Raw genomic sequence first — 19,550 nt, 5'->3', positions numbered from 1 at the left:
ATATACATAAGAAATAAACACAGTACACACACACACACACACACACACACACACACACACACACACACACACACACACACATATATATATATATATATATATATATATATATATATATATTATTTGAACAAAAACTTTTATTTTGGATGTGATTAATCATGATTAATCATTTGACAGCACTAATTTATGTATTTTTTTTTGTATAATATTTTAACATTATCGTTGTTTCCAAAAATCTGTATTTAATAATTTTATTTTTAGATTTTTGTTTTATTTAGTACATCAAGTTGAACTAATTGAAATGAAGAAATCATGCCATTTTTTTAATTTCGTTTCCCCCTAATTTATATTTTTATTTATTTATTTATTTATTTTAATTTTCATGGTTTTAGTTTGAGTTACCTCTACTAACAGCAAGCTGAAGTTTTGGTATTATAATGTTAATAGCCACATTTTCTCTTTCCTGTTTTATTTCTTTTGTCTTAAAAAAAAAAAAAAAAAAAAAAAATCAGGGTTACTTTGTGATATTTACTCTCCTAAATATCAAAAAGATTTATTGTTTTATTACCTGAGTGGTGACATTTCAGCAGATGCCATGAGAGGGGGCAGTGGGATGCTCTGGGAATAGAGGAGCTCACCTCTGCTCTTCAGATCTGGGCATTCTTCACTCTTTGGTTAAAATCTGTCCAGCCGTAATCCCAAAAACCTTGTAAAAATGAATACTGACTTCTGAGTCTCACTTTTTATACTTTGTCACATTTGTGTTTACTCATTCACTTTTGTGTTTTACATTGGAGAACTACAATGCTGTTTTTCTGTCTTATTACTTTTGTCGTCTAACAGGTTTTTATTTGTTTCATCACATTCAGATCATATAAAGTAAGCTGTATCATAGCCAGTAAGTCTATTTCTCCCAAAACCTATTGTACTGTTAGATTAGTGCCCTGCTGTGCCTCTGAAACAGTGTGTTCCTGTACAGTATAAGTGTCATTTGAGACCCATCTGGATGATGGACAGTCTCACTGCCATGTGGTAGAGACAAAACTCACAATGTCTCTGGAAAACAACATTGTGCTTCAGGAAACTCCACAGGGAGATTTTTATACTAACAGTACAGGTATAATGCCATTGCAGAGTTTCAGCATGTAGAGTCTATTAGTGCAGTTTCTGTATTATTCATGCATGTTTAGGGGATACACTGGCTCTTAGTGCTGTCTTTGCATTTGAGATTTGCAAACATGTTTGTTTGTGAGTGAATGCAAAAGGAAGCTCAAACTAAACCACTGATTATGCACACAGGAAGATTTTTGTGATTTCAGACTTTTTATTTCTTGTAGTTGACCACTGTATCCACCATATGGTAGAATATAACAAGTGTTTCCACTGATGTATGGTTTGTCAGGATAGGACGATATTTGGCAGAGATACAACTTTTTAAATATCTGCAATCTGAGGGTGCAAAAATAAATAAATCTGAATATTAAGAAAACCACCTCTCACCATGATCTTTACTTAATATCCTAATGATTTTTGGCATAAAAGAAAAATCTATATTTTTGGCTATTGCTACTGCTACTTAAGATTAATTTTGTGGCCCAGGGTCACATATAGTACATAAACGTACTATTAATTGCATTTAATATAATTTTACAGTAAAATACTACCAAAATAATGATTTTTGTGTGAAAAATAACAAGTCATTGTCTAATTTACAATGAAAAAATGACTTGCATACATAAGCGATTTTTCTTACATAAGCGATGTGTAATTATTGTATATTTGGTTTTTGGGTTAAGTTTTGTCTGATAGTTAAATAGTTGTAAAATTACTTTTTCTAATACAGCTGTAGTTAGAAATAAATACGTGCAACAAAATAATTGCTTTTTGCGTTACATGTCCTCTGTGAGAATTGTAAATATATTTGCATTGATTTACATGATCATGAATATTGTTTTTATATATTACTTTATTTTATGAGTGTTTATATAATACAGTTATATTTTGAAATGTCAATCATGCTTAGAGTGTAGCATCATCACAGAAATAAGCTAGATTTTTAAGAGCAAACTTGAATGATAAATAAATAACAATAATGACTGACTCACTTTGACTTTGTGAGAGTTCTAAGTGTGTAAATATTTTAGTTCATAAATTAAACATCTAATTAATTGGAGCAGTATTTGTTTTAATCATCTTTCCATTTTGGAGTTTCATTATTTTCTCCAAATAGAGAGATGCTGCCTTCAAGACATGTCAGAATGATTGCATTTTCGAGATGAGCACACATGAACGCAACAGAATGTCATAACTACTGGAAAGCTCTTTTTGAATAACGAATTTGAGGTCAATTCATTTTGTATACAATCTTCTTGAAGAATAGTTCTATAGTTAAAAGATAAAACATATTTAACCACTATATGCAGTGACAAGCTTGAGCAGCAACCATATTACCCATGATAATGATAGCATAGATGCGTTTGATTGTAACTTTTGAGGACATTTTTGAATATACAGTATGTCATAGGTTTCTATATGTCCTTGCGGTATGTTTTATATCAGTCACCTCTGTCACTTTCTATTCCCATTGTGATGCTGAGTATGGCTTCTCTCTTGTTCCAGCCCACTTCCTCTTTCCACCCTTGTCAGCATTATTGTCCACAGAATTAAGCATGCTTTCACCATAGCGCCTTGTTGTTTTTTTCCCTTTTTTTCCTTCTAATTAGTTCCAAGTAATCAAGTGAGTCTAATTTTTGTTATTTGCCTATCCGGAGGCGAGAATATGTTGTAATAGGGCACCGAGGGACCCTCTTCCCTTCCGTTCCACGGAAACTTTAACCTTTATTAATGCACACATAAAAGCTGGTGCATAAAAGAGTGAGATGAGGAGACGCTCTATGAATGCCCTCGAATGCACCTCACGCCGGCATTAAGTCTCGCTCCCTGGATCGGCATGCAGATGGCTTGTTATGCTAAATGCAGGCGGCGTTTTGATTAGGTTACTCCTACTTTCATCTGGGTGCACTCAAACAGTGGACACAAAGGACTGCTCTTTGCTGCCTGTTTTATCTATGCGGTCTCTCTCTCTCTTTCTCTCTTTTTTTTTCAAGTGAAGTTAAAGGTCTGAATATACAGAAAGCTCAAAGCTTCTAAAAGCAAATGATGCTTCTAGAAATGCACAGCAACATCCAAGGAAGCCTATAATAACTTGAGAAAGCTATTCATTAACATTCCCATTCATCTCAATGGCAGTAGCTTGGTTGGCGAATAATCTAAATCTTGACACCTTGGGAACACAAGAGTTATTAATATAATATCAAATAATCTCTAGCTTGCTCTAACACATGTACACGAGAGAGTGGCGTTTGGATGACATAGGATGTAGGCGTATAGTGTAAGATCCAGTGAGAATATGCCAGTCTTGTGAGAACCAAGTTTTGTTTACAGCAAAGGAAAACCAGTCCCCTCTTGACTAATATCGAAATCCTCCACATTTTTCTTTACAAATCCTTGTTTTGTAATTCTAAAGAAGTTTATTCAAGTGTGCTATTAGTATACTTCTTTTAAACTAGGAAAATAGGAAAGTATATTTTCAGTCTACTTCCCAGAAATGTGCTTTATATACTTCTCAGAAATATACTTAAATGACATTTACTGTAAGTATACTTGACTTACATTTAGAAAAAGTCTACTGTAAATATATTTGAGCTAGACTTGTGCTCTGAGAACCCATGTTTTCATTGTTATACACTAGGGGCGCTGTTACACATCTTCTGTACAGAGTTTCTAAAACACAAATGAAGAAGAAACCAAAACAACAGATGCTTCCACATGTAATCTAACACAATTGTCAGACATAAAACAGCATCAAAACCATACATATGTAAAACTGTGTAACTTTATGGAATAAAATGTCAACCTATGAAGAGGTACCCTTATGAAAAAGAAGTTTATTCAAGTGTGCTTTTAGTATACTTCTTTTAAACTAAAAAAATAAGAAAGTATACTTTTAGTCTACTTCTCAGAAATGTGCTTTATATACTTCTCAGAAACATACTTAAAATGACATTTAAGTATACTTGACGTACATTTAGAAGTCTAAATATATTTGAGCAATACTTGTGCTCTGAGAATCTGTGTTTTCATTGTTATACGCTAGGGGCACTGTTACACGTCTTCTGTACAGAATTTCTAAAACACAAGTGAAGAAGAAACCAAAACAACAGATGCTTCCACATGTAATCTAACACAGTCGTCAGACATAAAACAGCAACAAAACCATAGACATGTAACATTATGGAATAAAATGTTGACCCATGAAGAGGTAATAATGACTGGCAAGCTTTGGGGTTTTGATAATGACGTAAACCTTACGAGTATACTTGCTGTATGAAACTACTAAACTAGTAGTTCACTGAGACTATTCTTCAAAATATGCATAAAAAAGTATTTAATTAGTAAACTATCAGTAAACCTATAAGTTCACTTTTAGTATACTATCAGTACAAACTGACAACAGATGTGAACTAGTTGTGTACTCAACGTTTACTACTGTTAGACTTAAAGTATACTTAAAAATATACTTTTGTATACTAGAAAGTGGGCCAATTTAGTCCCAAAGAGTATTGAAATAGCACACTTAAAAGTATACTATTAGTAAACTGATATTTGTATACTTACTACATACTTAAAAAATATACTTGAACTTTACCATACATAACATGTCTGTACATTTATGTATAGTTTACAATACATTACATTTAGTATATATAAAAAATAAACTTGTATACTGCTTTTTGGACTCTATTGAACGCACATACAACAGTTAGCGGAAGCTAGATATTATGGTGAATAAAGTTTTAAATATGGATATTTTTCTTACACAAATGCATGATTTTGCTTCAAAAAGCCCTTATTAACCCCTCAGAGCCATTTGGCTTGAGGGTGAATAAATCATTGGATAATTTTCAATTTTGGGTGAGCTGTAACTTTAATTATCTTTTATCATTACCTCTGCAGTGAATGGGTGCCGTCAGAATGAGTCCAAACAGCTGATAAAAACTTCACAATAATCCACAAGTAATCCACTCAACTCCAGTCCATCAATTAACATCTTGTGAAGAGAAAAACTCTAAGTTTGTAAGAAACAAATCCATCATTAAGACAATTAGCCAACATTGTTAACAAATGTCATTAATACATACTAAATGTTTCAGAAAGCAGACCAATCAGCCAAAACAGTACAAGTAAACACCATTTTCATTGCATGTATTTATTTGGCTACTTTAGGAGAGCCAGCATGGAGGTACGCCAATGCAATTACAGTGCAGTGAAATGAAAGTGTATTTAAAACAGATTACTTCTGGGACTGGACAGTCAATCAATGGAAACGTTGATTACTACAAACCTCAGCATACCTGAGCCAAGTATTCATTCTGTCCTGTATCTGTTTAAAAGAATTAGAAATCCATGGAGCGTGTTAGACATTAAACACTTGATCCTTCAGTACTAAAGCAATGGTCATGGCGCAGGAGAAGAGCGGAACGAGCCTGAGGGAATGAATTTCTGTTTAATGGTTAATAAAAAATAAATGGATGGTTTGTAAGACTATGGAAAGATGCTGCTCATTTAGAATAGTGCTGTGCAATTTATCCTATGAGAGATGCTGGGCTTGCACTGCTGTTGACATAGTTATGATTTGGACTGGGTGTGTTTTATTGCTGTTAAGTGACTGGATAATGTGCATATTATTCATGCCAAATTAGTGAATAAACAGTTAGAAGTGAGGATAGGGGCATCTAAAGCCAAGTTCTACATTGTAAACCTTGTTCTATTTGTAAAAGTGTGACAAAAGGGTCATATTCATAATAAAACAGCCTATACTAAGTAAACCTGTTTTAGTTATATAGTTGTTAAAATGCATTAAAACAAAAATCATTATTTTAAATGTATCAACTGATACTTCATATTTGCTTGTTATATTGGCTGTTGTATACAGATAGTAATAAAAATGTTCTAATACAGTACATACAATATACTTTTATTAATACAGTAATAAAAAGTGTCACTTGGAAAAAGTTTCACACTGTGGCTTTGGTGTGTGTCTGATGATAGATCAGTCTATGATTCATTCTCTCAATATCAGGTGTCTGCTCCTATGTTTAATTCTCACATTTGTCTGTAATGCTGAAAAGTTTCAGGACAAAATGTATTTTAACACAATGTGCTTGACTTCACATTGTCTGCCTGTCTTTTCTTTTGCTGCTAACTAATTTTGAACAGCACTTAAGCAAGAAAAACACATATTCTCATGAAATGATTGACGGTGTGGCAAAGGGAACAGTATACAGAGAAATGATTCTCATTTTGAACACAGCCTGATGGTCACTGAATGTTGTATTCATAATAAAAACATTGGAAATATTCCGACCATCATAAGTCTCATCGTATATATTTTATGTTTTATACAAGTGCAACGTTGAAATGTTTTTGTTGTCCTTTGGGTGTCTTTTTGCAAAATATCACTGGACTGAAATGAAAGCATTTTTATATCACTGTGCCATTCAATCTTTTTCACAGTAAAGCTGAGCAGCAAAAGAAACACAACTCGCAGGGACAATTACTCTCTCAAACATGTCAATTTGTTCTCATAACTGCACAATTTTGTTTGTTTCTGTTTATTTTAATGTTTTTGCTTCTGGTAAAATTTCTTTCTAAAACATCACTGTCACAATTTGGGTACAGACAAGGAGGGATGTTTGTAGACCTGAAAAATAATGTTCTACCCAAAAAAAAAAAAAAAAACACATGGCCAGACACCAAATCCTAGAGAAAATATTTTTGGTGGGATGATTTATGAGCAATAACTGGCTCAATTTCTTTTGGTTTCAACTTGTGCAATGTTGTGCACTAAACATATCGCTGAGAGCAGCTTAAGTTTTTCCTATCACATCCAATGGGATTAATATTCTTAACAGACCTCTAATGTTCTGACTGTAATGATTCTTAGTTGAATTTATAATAATCATAGTGTTTTTGCAAAGAAGTGCTCAGATATCCTCTTCGGCAGGGTATGATGTTCCTGGAGGAGAAGCGGCTGGTGCACAGAGACCTTGCGGCCCGTAACGTCCTGGTCAAATCTCCTAACCACATTAAGATCACTGATTTTGGACTTGCACGACTGCTGGACACTAATGAAAAGGAGTACAATTCCGATGGAGGGAAGGTAAGTGTTTAGATCCTGAGACACACTGGTTCTGACGAACTCTTAAAACTTCATATGCGAATGGTTTGGAATTGAGATAATTTTTAAGTGATTTTGTACATCATATAGTGGGTTGGATACAAAACCATTAATCAACGAGAATGGCAGTTGCTTGATTATATGTCCAATTTCTAATCATATTGCAGTGCTGTTTTCAAATTAATTTTTTTTAAATACATGATTGCATTACTATGTGACTATTGCATCCTGATGAGAATTCTTTCTTATGCAGATGCCCATCAAGTGGATGGCCCTAGAGTGCATTCATTACAGAAAGTTCACACATCAGAGTGATGTATGGAGCTATGGTAAGTAAAATACTTTTACAGTGTTCTAGTTTTTTTTTTTTTTTTTTTTTTTTTTTTTTTTTTTGAAAGAGCCTAATACTTTTATTCAGCAAAGATGCATTATTTGATCAAAAGTCACAATTAAGACATATATAATCTTTCTGTCTATTGAAATAAATGGGGTTTCCACAAAAATGTTGAGCAGCACAACATTTCAGTATTGATAATATTAATAAATGTTTTTTTTGAGCAGCAAATCAGCATATTTGAATGATTTCTGAAGAATCATGTAACACTCAAGATTCTGAAAATTCTGATTTGAATTACAGAAACAAATTTTATTTTACAATATTTTAAAAGGGAAAGCAGTTATTTTAAATTATAAAATATTTCACAATATTACAGTTTTGCTGTCTTTTTCATTAAATAGATGCAGCCTTTGTGAGCAAAAACTCTATTGGTATAATCTGAATATGATATACTTTATAAATAGTGCATAACATATATAAATACACTTAAAATTATGTATCCTGCTACAGATTTGCAGTTTTAAAATTGTAGATATTTTAACTCTAATATTTGCTGTACATTGTCAAAGGGACTTTGACATTGTGTAATTTTTGATATAATGCAATATCTAATTAAATAAACTGTTACATATTTTTAAATTTTATATTACTAAATGTATTTAAAAATGCAGTAAAAGCACAATAAAATAAGCTAAAATTACAAAATAAAAATGATAGTTTTAATGTAATGATAGAAAAGTACAATGCCTTTGGTGCATGTGGTACAGCTTAGAGTGTTTATATATATATATATATATATATATATATATATATATATATAGATAGATAGATAATAAGACAATGTACAAGAGGCATCATTGTGGAAACAAATATTTCTCAGCTTTTATTTACATTTGAACAAAAAGTACCATGTCAAAAAATAATCATATCCTTTGCAAACTGTCACAGTCCACAATCCAAAGTTCTATAGTATAAAGTTTTAAATAGTCCGAGCTGTTCTAAAGCCTAAAATGAAAAACAGAAGCTCTCTGATGTTGGTTTGTGGACAGTCATGGCTAAGACAAAGGAGCTCACTGAGGACCTGCGGCTGCGCATTGTGTCTGCTCACAAGTCAGGAAAGGGCTATAAGATCATATTTAAATGTTTTGAAGTTCCAGTGGCTACAGTGCAAAGTATTATTAAAAATAAAAGACGTTCCGCATTGTGAAAAATCTCAGAGGACATGGTCGGAAGCCAAAAGTGACACCTGTGCTGGCCAGGAGGATAGTGAGAGAGGTAAAAAAGGCCGTCACCAAGGCCATCCTGATGATCTGGGCTCTGCTGGTGGCAACATCTCAAGGCAGACAGTCCAACGGACACTGCACACCGCTGGGTTCCACGGATGCAGACCAAGGATGACACCACTTCTCTAGATAAGGCACACAAAAGCCCACTTGGCCTTTGCAAATGCTCATCTGGACAAAGAAGAAGACTTCTAGTCTTCTGTTTTATGTTCAGATGAAACAAAAATGTAATTGTTTGGCCACAATGATGTAGCCTTCATTTGGTGTAAGAAAGGAGAATCCTTGAACCCCAAGAACACCATCCCCACTGTCAAACATGATGGTGGGAACCCAATGTTTTGGGGGTGTTTTTCAGCCGGTGGACCAGGGAAACTTATCAAAGTAATCGCTAAAGATGAATGGGCAAAAATACCAATGGAGACATGCAAAAAGCAGGTCAGTAATTATAGGAAGTGTTTGATTGCTGTAATAGCCAATACAGGCTTTTCTATGTCTATTCTATGCCACTTTTTGTTCAAATGTAAATAAAAGATGAGTAATATTTTTTTTTCCACAATGAAGCCTCTTGTACATCGTCTTATTATCTTTTGGGAGAAGCCTGTGTCAATTCTGGTCAAAAAAAATTTGCTGGTTCAATAAAAGTAACTTTAGAATTTGCCAGGGGTATGAATAATTTCGGGCTTGACTGTATATATTGACTTCATATATTGTAATTTACATACAGAATGTGATGCATTGACTTTATATATTATCATTCAGGTGTGACTATCTGGGAGCTGATGACGTTCGGAGGAAAGCCCTACGATGCGATTCCCACACGTGAGATTCCAGACATCTTGGAGAAGGGCGAGCGTTTGCCCCAGCCGCCCATCTGCACCATAGATGTCTACATGGTGATGGTCAAATGTGAGTGTTATGTAGAACCCTTGATGTGATCAGTAGCTCAAATGCTACAGAAAAGCATTAGTACACATACATTTTGTTCAAATACTATACTGGAAGGTAAATTCCAATGTATGACAATGACTTTATTGTCCACAAAACAGTATGACCATGATTTTTCCATGCTATGGTTTTTGTACTAGCACCGTGACAGTCACATGGTTTTTAGCCCAGCCACTCGTCATGTTAGGCCAGACAGTCTTGCGGACTGTGGAAATAAGCAACCGAGTGAGCGCTGGGGTTTCTCAGCCGGTTCAATCAAATAAACACAAAGAGATGAAATGAGACGCGGATTGAACCCATTAATTCTAATTACATTTTGACTGTAAGCTGTTGTTTGTGATTCTACTCGCTGTGACATCTGTAACCCCACGGACAATGAAATGCGAAATATTGATGGAGATGAAACGTGGTGTGATTGCGTGAGTAATTGCTGCTCATTTGGATAATGTGTTTGAGTGTGAGAACTGAAAGGAAATTAATTGGGAGGAAATAAGGAGCAGCCTGCTGCAAGGTGAGGGCATGTTACTTCCTGTCAAAGACATAATAGAACCGTAAGAAGTTCAGTAATTTGGGGCAAATTCTAACTCCGATGTGAGGGGAAAAAAACAAGATCTATCTATCTATCTATCTATCTATCTATCTATCTATCTATCTATCTATCTATCTATCTATCTATCTATCTATCTATCTATCTATCTATCTATCTATCTATCTATCTATCTATCTATCTATCTATCTATCTATCTATCTATCTATCTATCTATCTATCTATCTATCTATCTATCTATCTATCTAGTGTCAGTGTACTATTTGGCATTTCTTACTGTCACCTCCAGGCTGGATGATTGATGCCGACAGTCGGCCTCGCTTTAAAGAACTCGCTGCAGAGTTCAGCCGCATGGCACGAGACCCTCAGAGATACCTCGTCATACAGGTGAGAATGTGACTATTTTTGTATTACATCTCACCTTGAAAATCAATACTTTTGTCCTACACCACCCATTAAACTCAAGGTGATTGCAGAGAGTGATGGTGTCATTTCTGCTCTCAGGGGGACGATCGCATGAAGCTGCCCAGCCCCAGTCACAGTAAGTTCTTCCAGAGTCTTCTAGATGAGGAGGAGCTGGATGACCTGATGGATGCTGAGGAGTACTTGGTTCCTCAGACCTTCAATATTGCTACTTCTTCTTATACGTCAAGACCACCAATGGATACCAGTAGGGTAAGAATAGCCCCTTGCTTTCTTTAGAGTTCTTTATGAAATATATACTTTGATTGCAGTACAATCAAGATGACTTTCATTCACCTTCAGAACACAATTAAAGACATTTTTGATTAAATCCAAGCGCTTTCTGACCCTGCATAGACAGCAATGCAACTGACATGTTCAAGGCCCAGGAAGATAGTAAGGACATCGATAAAATAGTCCAACCTTAATTTTATAAAGCTACAAGAATACTTTTTTGTGCACAAAGACAAATTTTGCATCAAAAATATCTTAATTTGTGTTATGACAATGAACAAATGTCTTACGTGTTTGGAACACTGCAAAAAATGCTTTTCTTACTTAGATTTTTTTGTCTTGTTTTTCTTGTTTTCTATTTATTTACCAGTAAGTTAAGGGTCGGGACTATTAACAGAAGTTTGAAATGAAAAGAACTAGTTTATCCAATTAAAGGCAGATGGGGAAGACAAAAACAAAAATATATATAATACCCAAATATTTATAAGCATTCATGTCAGTGGAAGTTTAGTCAAAAATTAATTGGAAATATAAATGAAAATTTGCTGAAAATGTACTCAGCCTCAGTCCATCCTAGATGAAGAAGAGTTTGTTTTCCTCACTTGGAATGAGAGTCCAAACAGCTGATAAAAACATCACAATAATCCACAAGTAATCCATCCACACTACTATAGTTCATCAGTTGACATCTTGTGAAGTGAAAAGTTGTCTTAATAAATCATTAATCATTAAGGAATCAATGTCATTATTGAACTTTAAACCCTTGTTTCTAGGTAGAATCATCTATCCATAATATTGCTTTCTTTAGTAAAAAAGCTGTCTTGTCCAAAATATATGTGACATATGCACAGATCAAGCCATGTTTATTAGTAAATACATTCCAAAACAGTTTTAAACAAATACGTTGGTGGATTTTGATGTGAGAGCACAACAGAAGATGGAATTTTTCACTCTAAAAAGTGTTAGTATGCTTTATGGAAGCTTATTTTGGCCAGAAGCAACAGTTTAACATTAAAAAGTCTTGATGGATTTGTTTCTTGTGAACGCACAGCTTTTTACTTCATAAGACATTGATTGGTAGACTGGAGTGGTGTGGATTTAGCAGCTCTTATTCTGACGGCACCCATTCACTGCAGAGGATCCATTGATGAGCAAGTGATGTAATGCTCATTTCTTCAAACCTGTTCCAATGAAGAAACAAACTCCTTGAAACTACTCCTTGAAGGAAACTGATTACTGGATCATTAGGGGAACATAGTGTTTGCTTTGATTTCACTCATTTACTCCAATGCTCACCATGCAAACCATATTTTGTAAGTAATCAGTATTTTTGAAATTCTGTTTGTCCCTAAAACCTTTAGTTTCATCCTTAATTTGGCTTGCTATCATCCCATCGATTTCTTTCCAAATTCCCAGAGTCCCTTTTTTCATTCCGAATCAAAACCACTTGCATTTGGACGACATGAGAAAAACAAAAACACATCTTTTCACCTGCACTTAAATAGCCTATCCTATCATCTCTTATTTTAGCAGAAATGTTTCTTTTCTAGCAATGACACCCCCTACAATTTTCAACTTTTTTATTTGTAATCGAGCACTGTCATTATAAAACTAAAGATTTAGACATCTAAATGATTGCTGAGTCATCGAGGCAGGTGGATGATCCATCTAAACTTTATTTTTGTTCACCCATATAGACGCAACTGAGATGTCGTGACAGAGTTTTTAGCCCTGAAGACGGGATGGGAGCTTGTTCCCATGACACTTCTGGTACAGCGAGTGGCATCTTTATTCCTGTAAGCACACAAGGTGCCGTTCTCGAAGCCCTTGAGGAACAACACTGTAACGGGAGCTTGAAAAAACAGCCCATGTCTGCTGGAGGCGACTGCGACGGCCAGCGCTACAGCGCAGACCCGACAGTCTTTCTCGGAGAGAGGAATCAGAAGTCCACGGATGAAGATGGCTACATGAGCCCTATGAACAAATCAGCCTCAGGTAAAATAAAAAAAGGGAGACTTTTTCTATTCAAAATCCACTTGGCACAAAAATATGAGGGGCATGTGCATGTCGCTTCTGGGTATACATGAATTAGTTTGGTGTAAATCACCTCTGAAAGTCTTTTATTACACATTCTCTGGTCGATAATATCGCAGTCGTTCCATTTCAACCTCAGATAGTTTAAAACAAAAGGGTGTCTGGAGTAAAACATTAATCCAGTGTGGTGGGTTGAGTAGGATGATAAATCAATAGATTCTGAGTTCCTCCATTACAAATTTTGGCAGCAGTTAATGGTCTCATCCTTCACCTTAGAGGCCTTAAAGAGTGCCAATGAATTGTGGGTGGTTAACTATAAGTAGGCTACTCACTGTTGTTATGCTAGTATCAGTAGTTAAACTACAGCCAAGAGACTGTTTATTACCAACACAAAGTAGCTAGATATAAAATGCTTAAAGGTCCACTGAAGTGCCTTGAAACACGCAGCGTTATTCTATGTGGTGACGTACTTTTAACTGAAACAAAAACATATCACTCAGCCCCGCCCACTTATTCTGAATAGCCAATAGCGTTCCATTAATATCTGCTCGGGCCAGAGCCGTTGAGCTCGTAAAGCCGCATTTGTAAGCTTATGACAGCAACAGACTAATAAATTACCCCACAGATTCAATATGAAACTCGTGCTAAAACAAAATAGTGATCATAATCATGCTGAGGCTGTGTAGTTTAATACATGCCTATCGCACATGTGAGCGCATATGATCTGCTCCGTGTTATTGCGTCTGGAGTAGACTTTGTGCGGTGCCGCGGTTCGCGTGACACAAAGTGAAACAAGACCTCATTTTCCCAAATGGAAAGCACATTCACACTGTCTGAATCGTTCTCTATTGCCTACATTGTGCAATACATGCCATTCACCAAACAGAAAACACTTACGCTGTGAACAAGTGAACAATCTCAGCCACAGATTCAGCGTCTATTTATAGTGTAGGGGGCGGGACACTACGGACTCTAGAGAGCATTTGATTGGACAGAACGTTTGATGAGAAACTGAAGTGCACGGTGATATCATCAAAATCGTCGATTCATATTGGCGGAAGTGACAAGACTGTAAGTTTTGAATGCCCATATCTTGTAAACGCGAATTTTGTCATTGTTTTGAAGCACACCAGCTTATAGATAATCTTAAGGCTAATATATTCATACTAAAAGCCAAAAAACTTTCAGTTTGATTTCAGGGGGACTTTAATGTGCAATATAATGTGACAAAAACATATAATGCTACACCGCAATTTGAGTAAACTAACTTCTTAATGATAAAAGCTACTCTATTTTAAAAACAGCTACTGTCATACTGAAAAATGTAGCTAATTAAGTAATGTCGATGCTTTTGGTGACCATATTTACTTAATTTCCAACTAAGGTTCATGTTCTATTTAAGATTTTGAAGATGTTCACATGCTCCACAGCTAAATGAATATTCGTGTACACATGTAGTCAGCATATTCAGAATAAACTAACACTGCTGTTCTCTTCTGAAAATACTAGAGACATTGCTCATTTATTATGCTGGATATATATTATGCGAACACTAATTTAATCAGCTCATTAATTCTCATTCATTTCCTGACAATAACACACAAGAACGTGATGAATTGTAAAATGTAGGTCATGAGATTCGCACAAATGTAGGCCACAGTGTTCCTTTTAATATTTCTAAAATCTCCTCTCCAAAAAATGTGTTCCTTCAGTAGTTCTCTCTGCATCTAATGACTCAGAATACTATTTGTATATTCATTGGTTCAGGGGTGGTCGATTTATGAGATGATTTATGTTGAATAAGGTGTTTACATGACCCAAAATTCTGATTAATACAAGCATTTATTTTGTTTAGATATATGGAAGCAGAAAAAAATGTTGAATAAGGTAAAATTAATCTTGCATTGTTCTGATTAATATCAGTGTTATTGTTAACTAAAACTGTCATTAGTTGAAATAAAATACAAATATTAGATAGAAGAACTAAAACTAAAGTTAGAAATGTTGCCTGGGCAACTAACTGAAGTAAATAAGTTACTAAAACTTATTTGAACCTAATTTCAGTCAAAAATAAAATTAAATAAATAAATATAGAAAAAAAAATTAACAAAAAATGCACAATTATAAAGAAAAAGAACACTGAAAAAATATATAAAATAAAATATTAATAAATACTATAATAGTATATGTACTTAATATTAAAATAACGCTGATGTACATTGCTGTTCAAACGTTTGGGATCAGTATCATTTTTAATGTTTTTTTTTTTTTAAGAAGACGTTTCTGCTCATCAAGGCTTGAATTTATTGAATAAAAAGTTAAAAACAGCAGCATATAAGAAAACTTTTGTATCAATATAGTACTGTTTAAAGTTTTGGGTCAGTAATTTCTTTCTTTCTTTCTTTGAAAGAAATAAATACTCATATTCAGCAAGGGTGTGTTCAATTGATAAAAAGTGATAGTAAATACTTATATTGTTAGAAAAGATGCCTATTTACAATAAATGCTGTACTTTTAAACGTTTTGTTCATCAAAAAATCCTGAAAAAGGTGATGTCTGACGTATCATGTGACACTGAAGACTAGAAGATGCTGAAAATTTAGCTTTGCATCACAGAAATAAATTATATTTTGAAGTATATTAAGACATAAACCGTTATTTTAAATTGAAATAATATTTCACAATATTAATATTTTTATTTTTGTAGTTTTTCTGTAGTTTTGATCATTTGACATATATGCCAGTGTAAATCTAGTGTACAGTATATTGCTTTGATATGTAGTATGATATAAAGTATTGACCTTTTGTCATTCTGTTTTCATTGTCTTTTGTGTCTAAAGAACATCTTAGTCCTGTCGAGGAGAATCCTTTTGTAAACCAGCGGAAAAATGGAAATATTACTGCACTGGACAACCCGGGTTACCACAGCACCCCTGATAGGAAACCCAAGGGGGAGGATGAGTATATCAATGAACCCCTTTACCTCAACACATACAACAACACTAGTGGGACAAACCAGGAGATTCTGAGGAAAAATGGAGCTTCCATCCCACTACAATTGACAACAGCAGCCAACACTGCAAGTAGCCACGTTATCCTCTCGACACAAACTGGGAAAGCCCACCACCATGGCCAGGGAACACATGTTCATTTCGCCGTTCCACCTGTTCAACCCCCCCAAACAAGATCGATGAGCCAAAATGGCCAGCATTCCCAGTTGCCACACAGTGCCGAATCCAGTTCCTCCAGCATGTCTGGCAATCCCTCCTTATTAACCCAAATCTCCCTCGTCAGCCAACAGATCCAACCTTGTCTGGCAAGTCAGTCGGGTTCTTCAACCCATCCGGCTCAAGTGGTGAAATCTGCAGTCACCAGTAAAAGTATATCCGGCCTTCCCGGCCACCTTGTCTATCCAGGTAACGTGCTTCAAATGGGTCATTCTGGGACTGTAATGATCGACAGGAAGACAAAAAAGAATTTTGATAATCCTGACTACTGGCAACATAGTCTACCACCCAAGGTGACCCAACCAAACCCTCAAGACCCTACGCAAGTGTGCAAAAGCAAACATCCCTACAGGCACAGTATTCGAAGTCGCATCGCCGTGGCTGACAACCCTGAGTATCTTTCCGAGTTTAGCAAGAGACCAGGAACGGTTCTGCCACCTCCACCATACCGGCACAGGAATACGGTAGTGTAACGCAACAGTTCTAGAGAACCAGATTCTTCTACCAGCACCGAATGCTAAACTGGAATTACTGAAGAATAGGACGACTCCCAACTTCAGGAATTAAGGAAGGAGACTTATCAGACTTTAAAGGGAAGACTGATCAACCAAAGTGCCTCTAAACTATTCCAAAAGATATTCCATCTTTTCTATTCCAACAAATCAGAATGTAACCAGATGTACATCCTTTAAAGGGGAAGTTTGAACAAAAAAATAATGTTCTGCCATCATTTATTCTCCCTCATGTCACTCACAAATGAAGATATTATTTAATGAACCCGAGAGAACCTTCCGCTGACAGTCCGTTACACTGAGGAAAAAAAATGTTATTTATTTTTTCTTAAACCATATTTATATACCTTACATTTTGATTAAATAATAAAGACAAAAAAATCCATTCGTACCAAGTAACTTTTCTTTTTATAAAGATGTAAATGTAATCTTTCTCTCGCTTTACATCAGTTGAAGTCAAAAGTTGACATACTCCTTGCAGAATCTGCAAAATGTTAATTATTTTACTTTATTTAAATAAGATATTTCACAAAATAAAATAATAGTTAAATTTATTAAAAAAAAAATGACCCTGTTCAAAAGTTTACATACACTTGATTCCTTGGTTCCTGAACTGTGAGGTTCATGAGTCCCTTGTTTCTCCTGAACAGTTAAACTGCCCACTGTTCTTCAGCAAAAATCATTCAGGTCCCACAAATTCTTTGGTTTTTCAGCATTTTTGTGTATTTGAACCCTTTCCAATGAGGACTTTATGATTTTGAGATCCATCTTTTCACACTAAGGACAACTGAGGGACTCATATGCAACTATTACAGAAGGTTCACTGATGCTTCAGAAGGAAAAATGACGCATTAAGAGGCCGGGGTGAAAACTTTTGAACAGACTGAAGATGTGTAAATTTTTCTTATTTTGCCATTTAGTACTGCCCTTCAGAACCTACAGAAGATACATGTTTCCAGATGACAAAATAGGTTAAATTTATCCTTATTTTCAAAAATAAATAAATGAAATAAAACCTACAATAATTTCTGCAGTCAGTAAAGTAATCTGTTTTGCACATCAACACTCTGGTGTCAAACTAAAATACTTATTACTAAGTATACTTAATACAATAAATATTTTTTTATTGCTTTTTTATTTGACTTTTAGCCAAACCAGAACTGAAAACATGTCTTTTCAGAAGACTTTGATTTGTTTTACGATCTCTTTAAGTTTGGTTGAATGGACTTTCAGTGAAAGAAATCTATTAGGTTTCATTTAAAATATCTTCACTTGTGTTTCAACATTGGTTTGAAAGGACATGAGGGTGAGAAAATGCTGAAAATTTTCATTTTTGTTTGACCTATCCCTTTTATTCTCACCTGTGGCCGATTCTCCTACAGTTAGCACGTGCATCGTGACATTGTGGAAACTGGTGTCCAACTTGACAAAAAAGTTAGAAGTAAGGAAAAACAAGAAATCACACTTTCTCATGTGTTTCTTCGAAAGGAAATGGACTTCAATTTCTTTCTGGTTCCGACCAGCTGTCTTTTTGACCATTTTCCATCCATTTTGTATTGTTGCTGTTGATGCCGTAAGCTATTTCTCTTACTTTTTTCTTTGACTGACGGACACGTTGCGTACTGAACCTAGGATCGCCCACAAGAAAACTGAAGTACAGTAACTCTTATGTGAGTAAGACAATGACGTGGATTGTAAATTGGCGCACTTCTTGTACCGTAGTGGATTTATTAATGGACTACACCTGCTATTTATTTTCAGTCATGTTCTTCGTCATGTTTTTTAAAGATCTTTCCCCCCAGTTTTGTACTCCTATATAGAAGTTATTAACAAATCAGATACAGGCAGAGAAAAAATACATGGGCAGCCATACAATGGGAAATAAGTGCCTTCCTCAGTGGCACAAAGCATCGGTTGGACGTGCCAATGGAGTTTGACCTGGGATCTTTAATTGCTGTAAATATATGTGAAACCACTTTGAATATTTACTACTGAGCCACCCATGTGCAAATAGACTCATCTAGATCTGGGAACCATGTATTGAAAATAATGTGTTATGTATGTAATTCATCTAGTAATGAATTTAACGGCAAGATCGATATATTCTGGAAGGCAATATTACGATGTGGGCACAATACAAACTCAAATAAACTACTGATCTCCAATGGAGAATTTTTCAATGTACTGTGACAGAAAATACTTTTGTCTGAAATGTATCCTGCTCTCAGTGAGAGTGTGACTGTATTGTGGCCAGGGAGAAACTACAGTATGTTCATATGTTTTATAAACTGTAATGGGCGTTTGTCATTACTTATGTCGGAGTGTCATAGCATATGAAGTTGTGACTGTGCAAATTTGGTCCTAAACGTACCATGCTGAAATGACGAGACTTTGATTTGCTTCCACCATGGGAGATGTAGCTAGATTTGTTTGGCTTTTCTGTTTTTTCCTTGTACTTTTGTTTGTTTTGGGGCTATTCCAAAAGATGCATCTCATCCCTGTTGTAATTCTATTTGATGGAATGACACAATAAAGGTCTTGTTTGAGATTTTGAACTTGTTATTAAGTTTCTAGAGTCTGGGATGTGAGGGTCTTTTGTTGTTGCATGGTATGAGGACTAGCTTTTTCACTGCACTTTTTCAGGTGTAATCCATCATGTCTGAACTTGCCTTTTCAAACAAGTACTCTGGTGCTTTCGGATCAGATCTCGCCAACCACCACCACCAACT

The 19,550-nt window shown here is 35.1% G+C and overlaps 1 protein-coding gene across 1 annotated transcript in view; it reads left to right on the top strand.

The window, feature by feature from the left end:
* erbb4a (erb-b2 receptor tyrosine kinase 4a) overlaps window positions 1-19,350 on the top strand; it is a 188,636-nt gene extending 169,286 nt beyond the window's left edge. The window contains exons 21-27 of the mRNA XM_073843370.1: window positions 7,067-7,222; window positions 7,494-7,569; window positions 9,620-9,766; window positions 10,642-10,739; window positions 10,857-11,027; window positions 12,746-13,043; window positions 15,923-19,350. Coding sequence (XP_073699471.1) covers window positions 7,067-7,222; window positions 7,494-7,569; window positions 9,620-9,766; window positions 10,642-10,739; window positions 10,857-11,027; window positions 12,746-13,043; window positions 15,923-16,782 — 1,806 coding nt within the window. The 3' untranslated portion in view covers window positions 16,783-19,350. The remainder of the gene's footprint in view (window positions 1-7,066; window positions 7,223-7,493; window positions 7,570-9,619; window positions 9,767-10,641; window positions 10,740-10,856; window positions 11,028-12,745; window positions 13,044-15,922) is intronic.
* Window positions 19,351-19,550: the final 200 nt, after the last annotated feature.

The sequence above is a fragment of the Garra rufa genome, chromosome 6, assembly GCF_049309525.1.
Source record: "Garra rufa chromosome 6, GarRuf1.0, whole genome shotgun sequence".
Classification (NCBI taxonomy): Eukaryota; Metazoa; Chordata; class Actinopteri; order Cypriniformes; family Cyprinidae; genus Garra; species Garra rufa.
The sequence above is the reverse complement of the archived record's forward strand: the minus strand, read 5'-3'. Positions and strand labels throughout refer to the sequence as shown.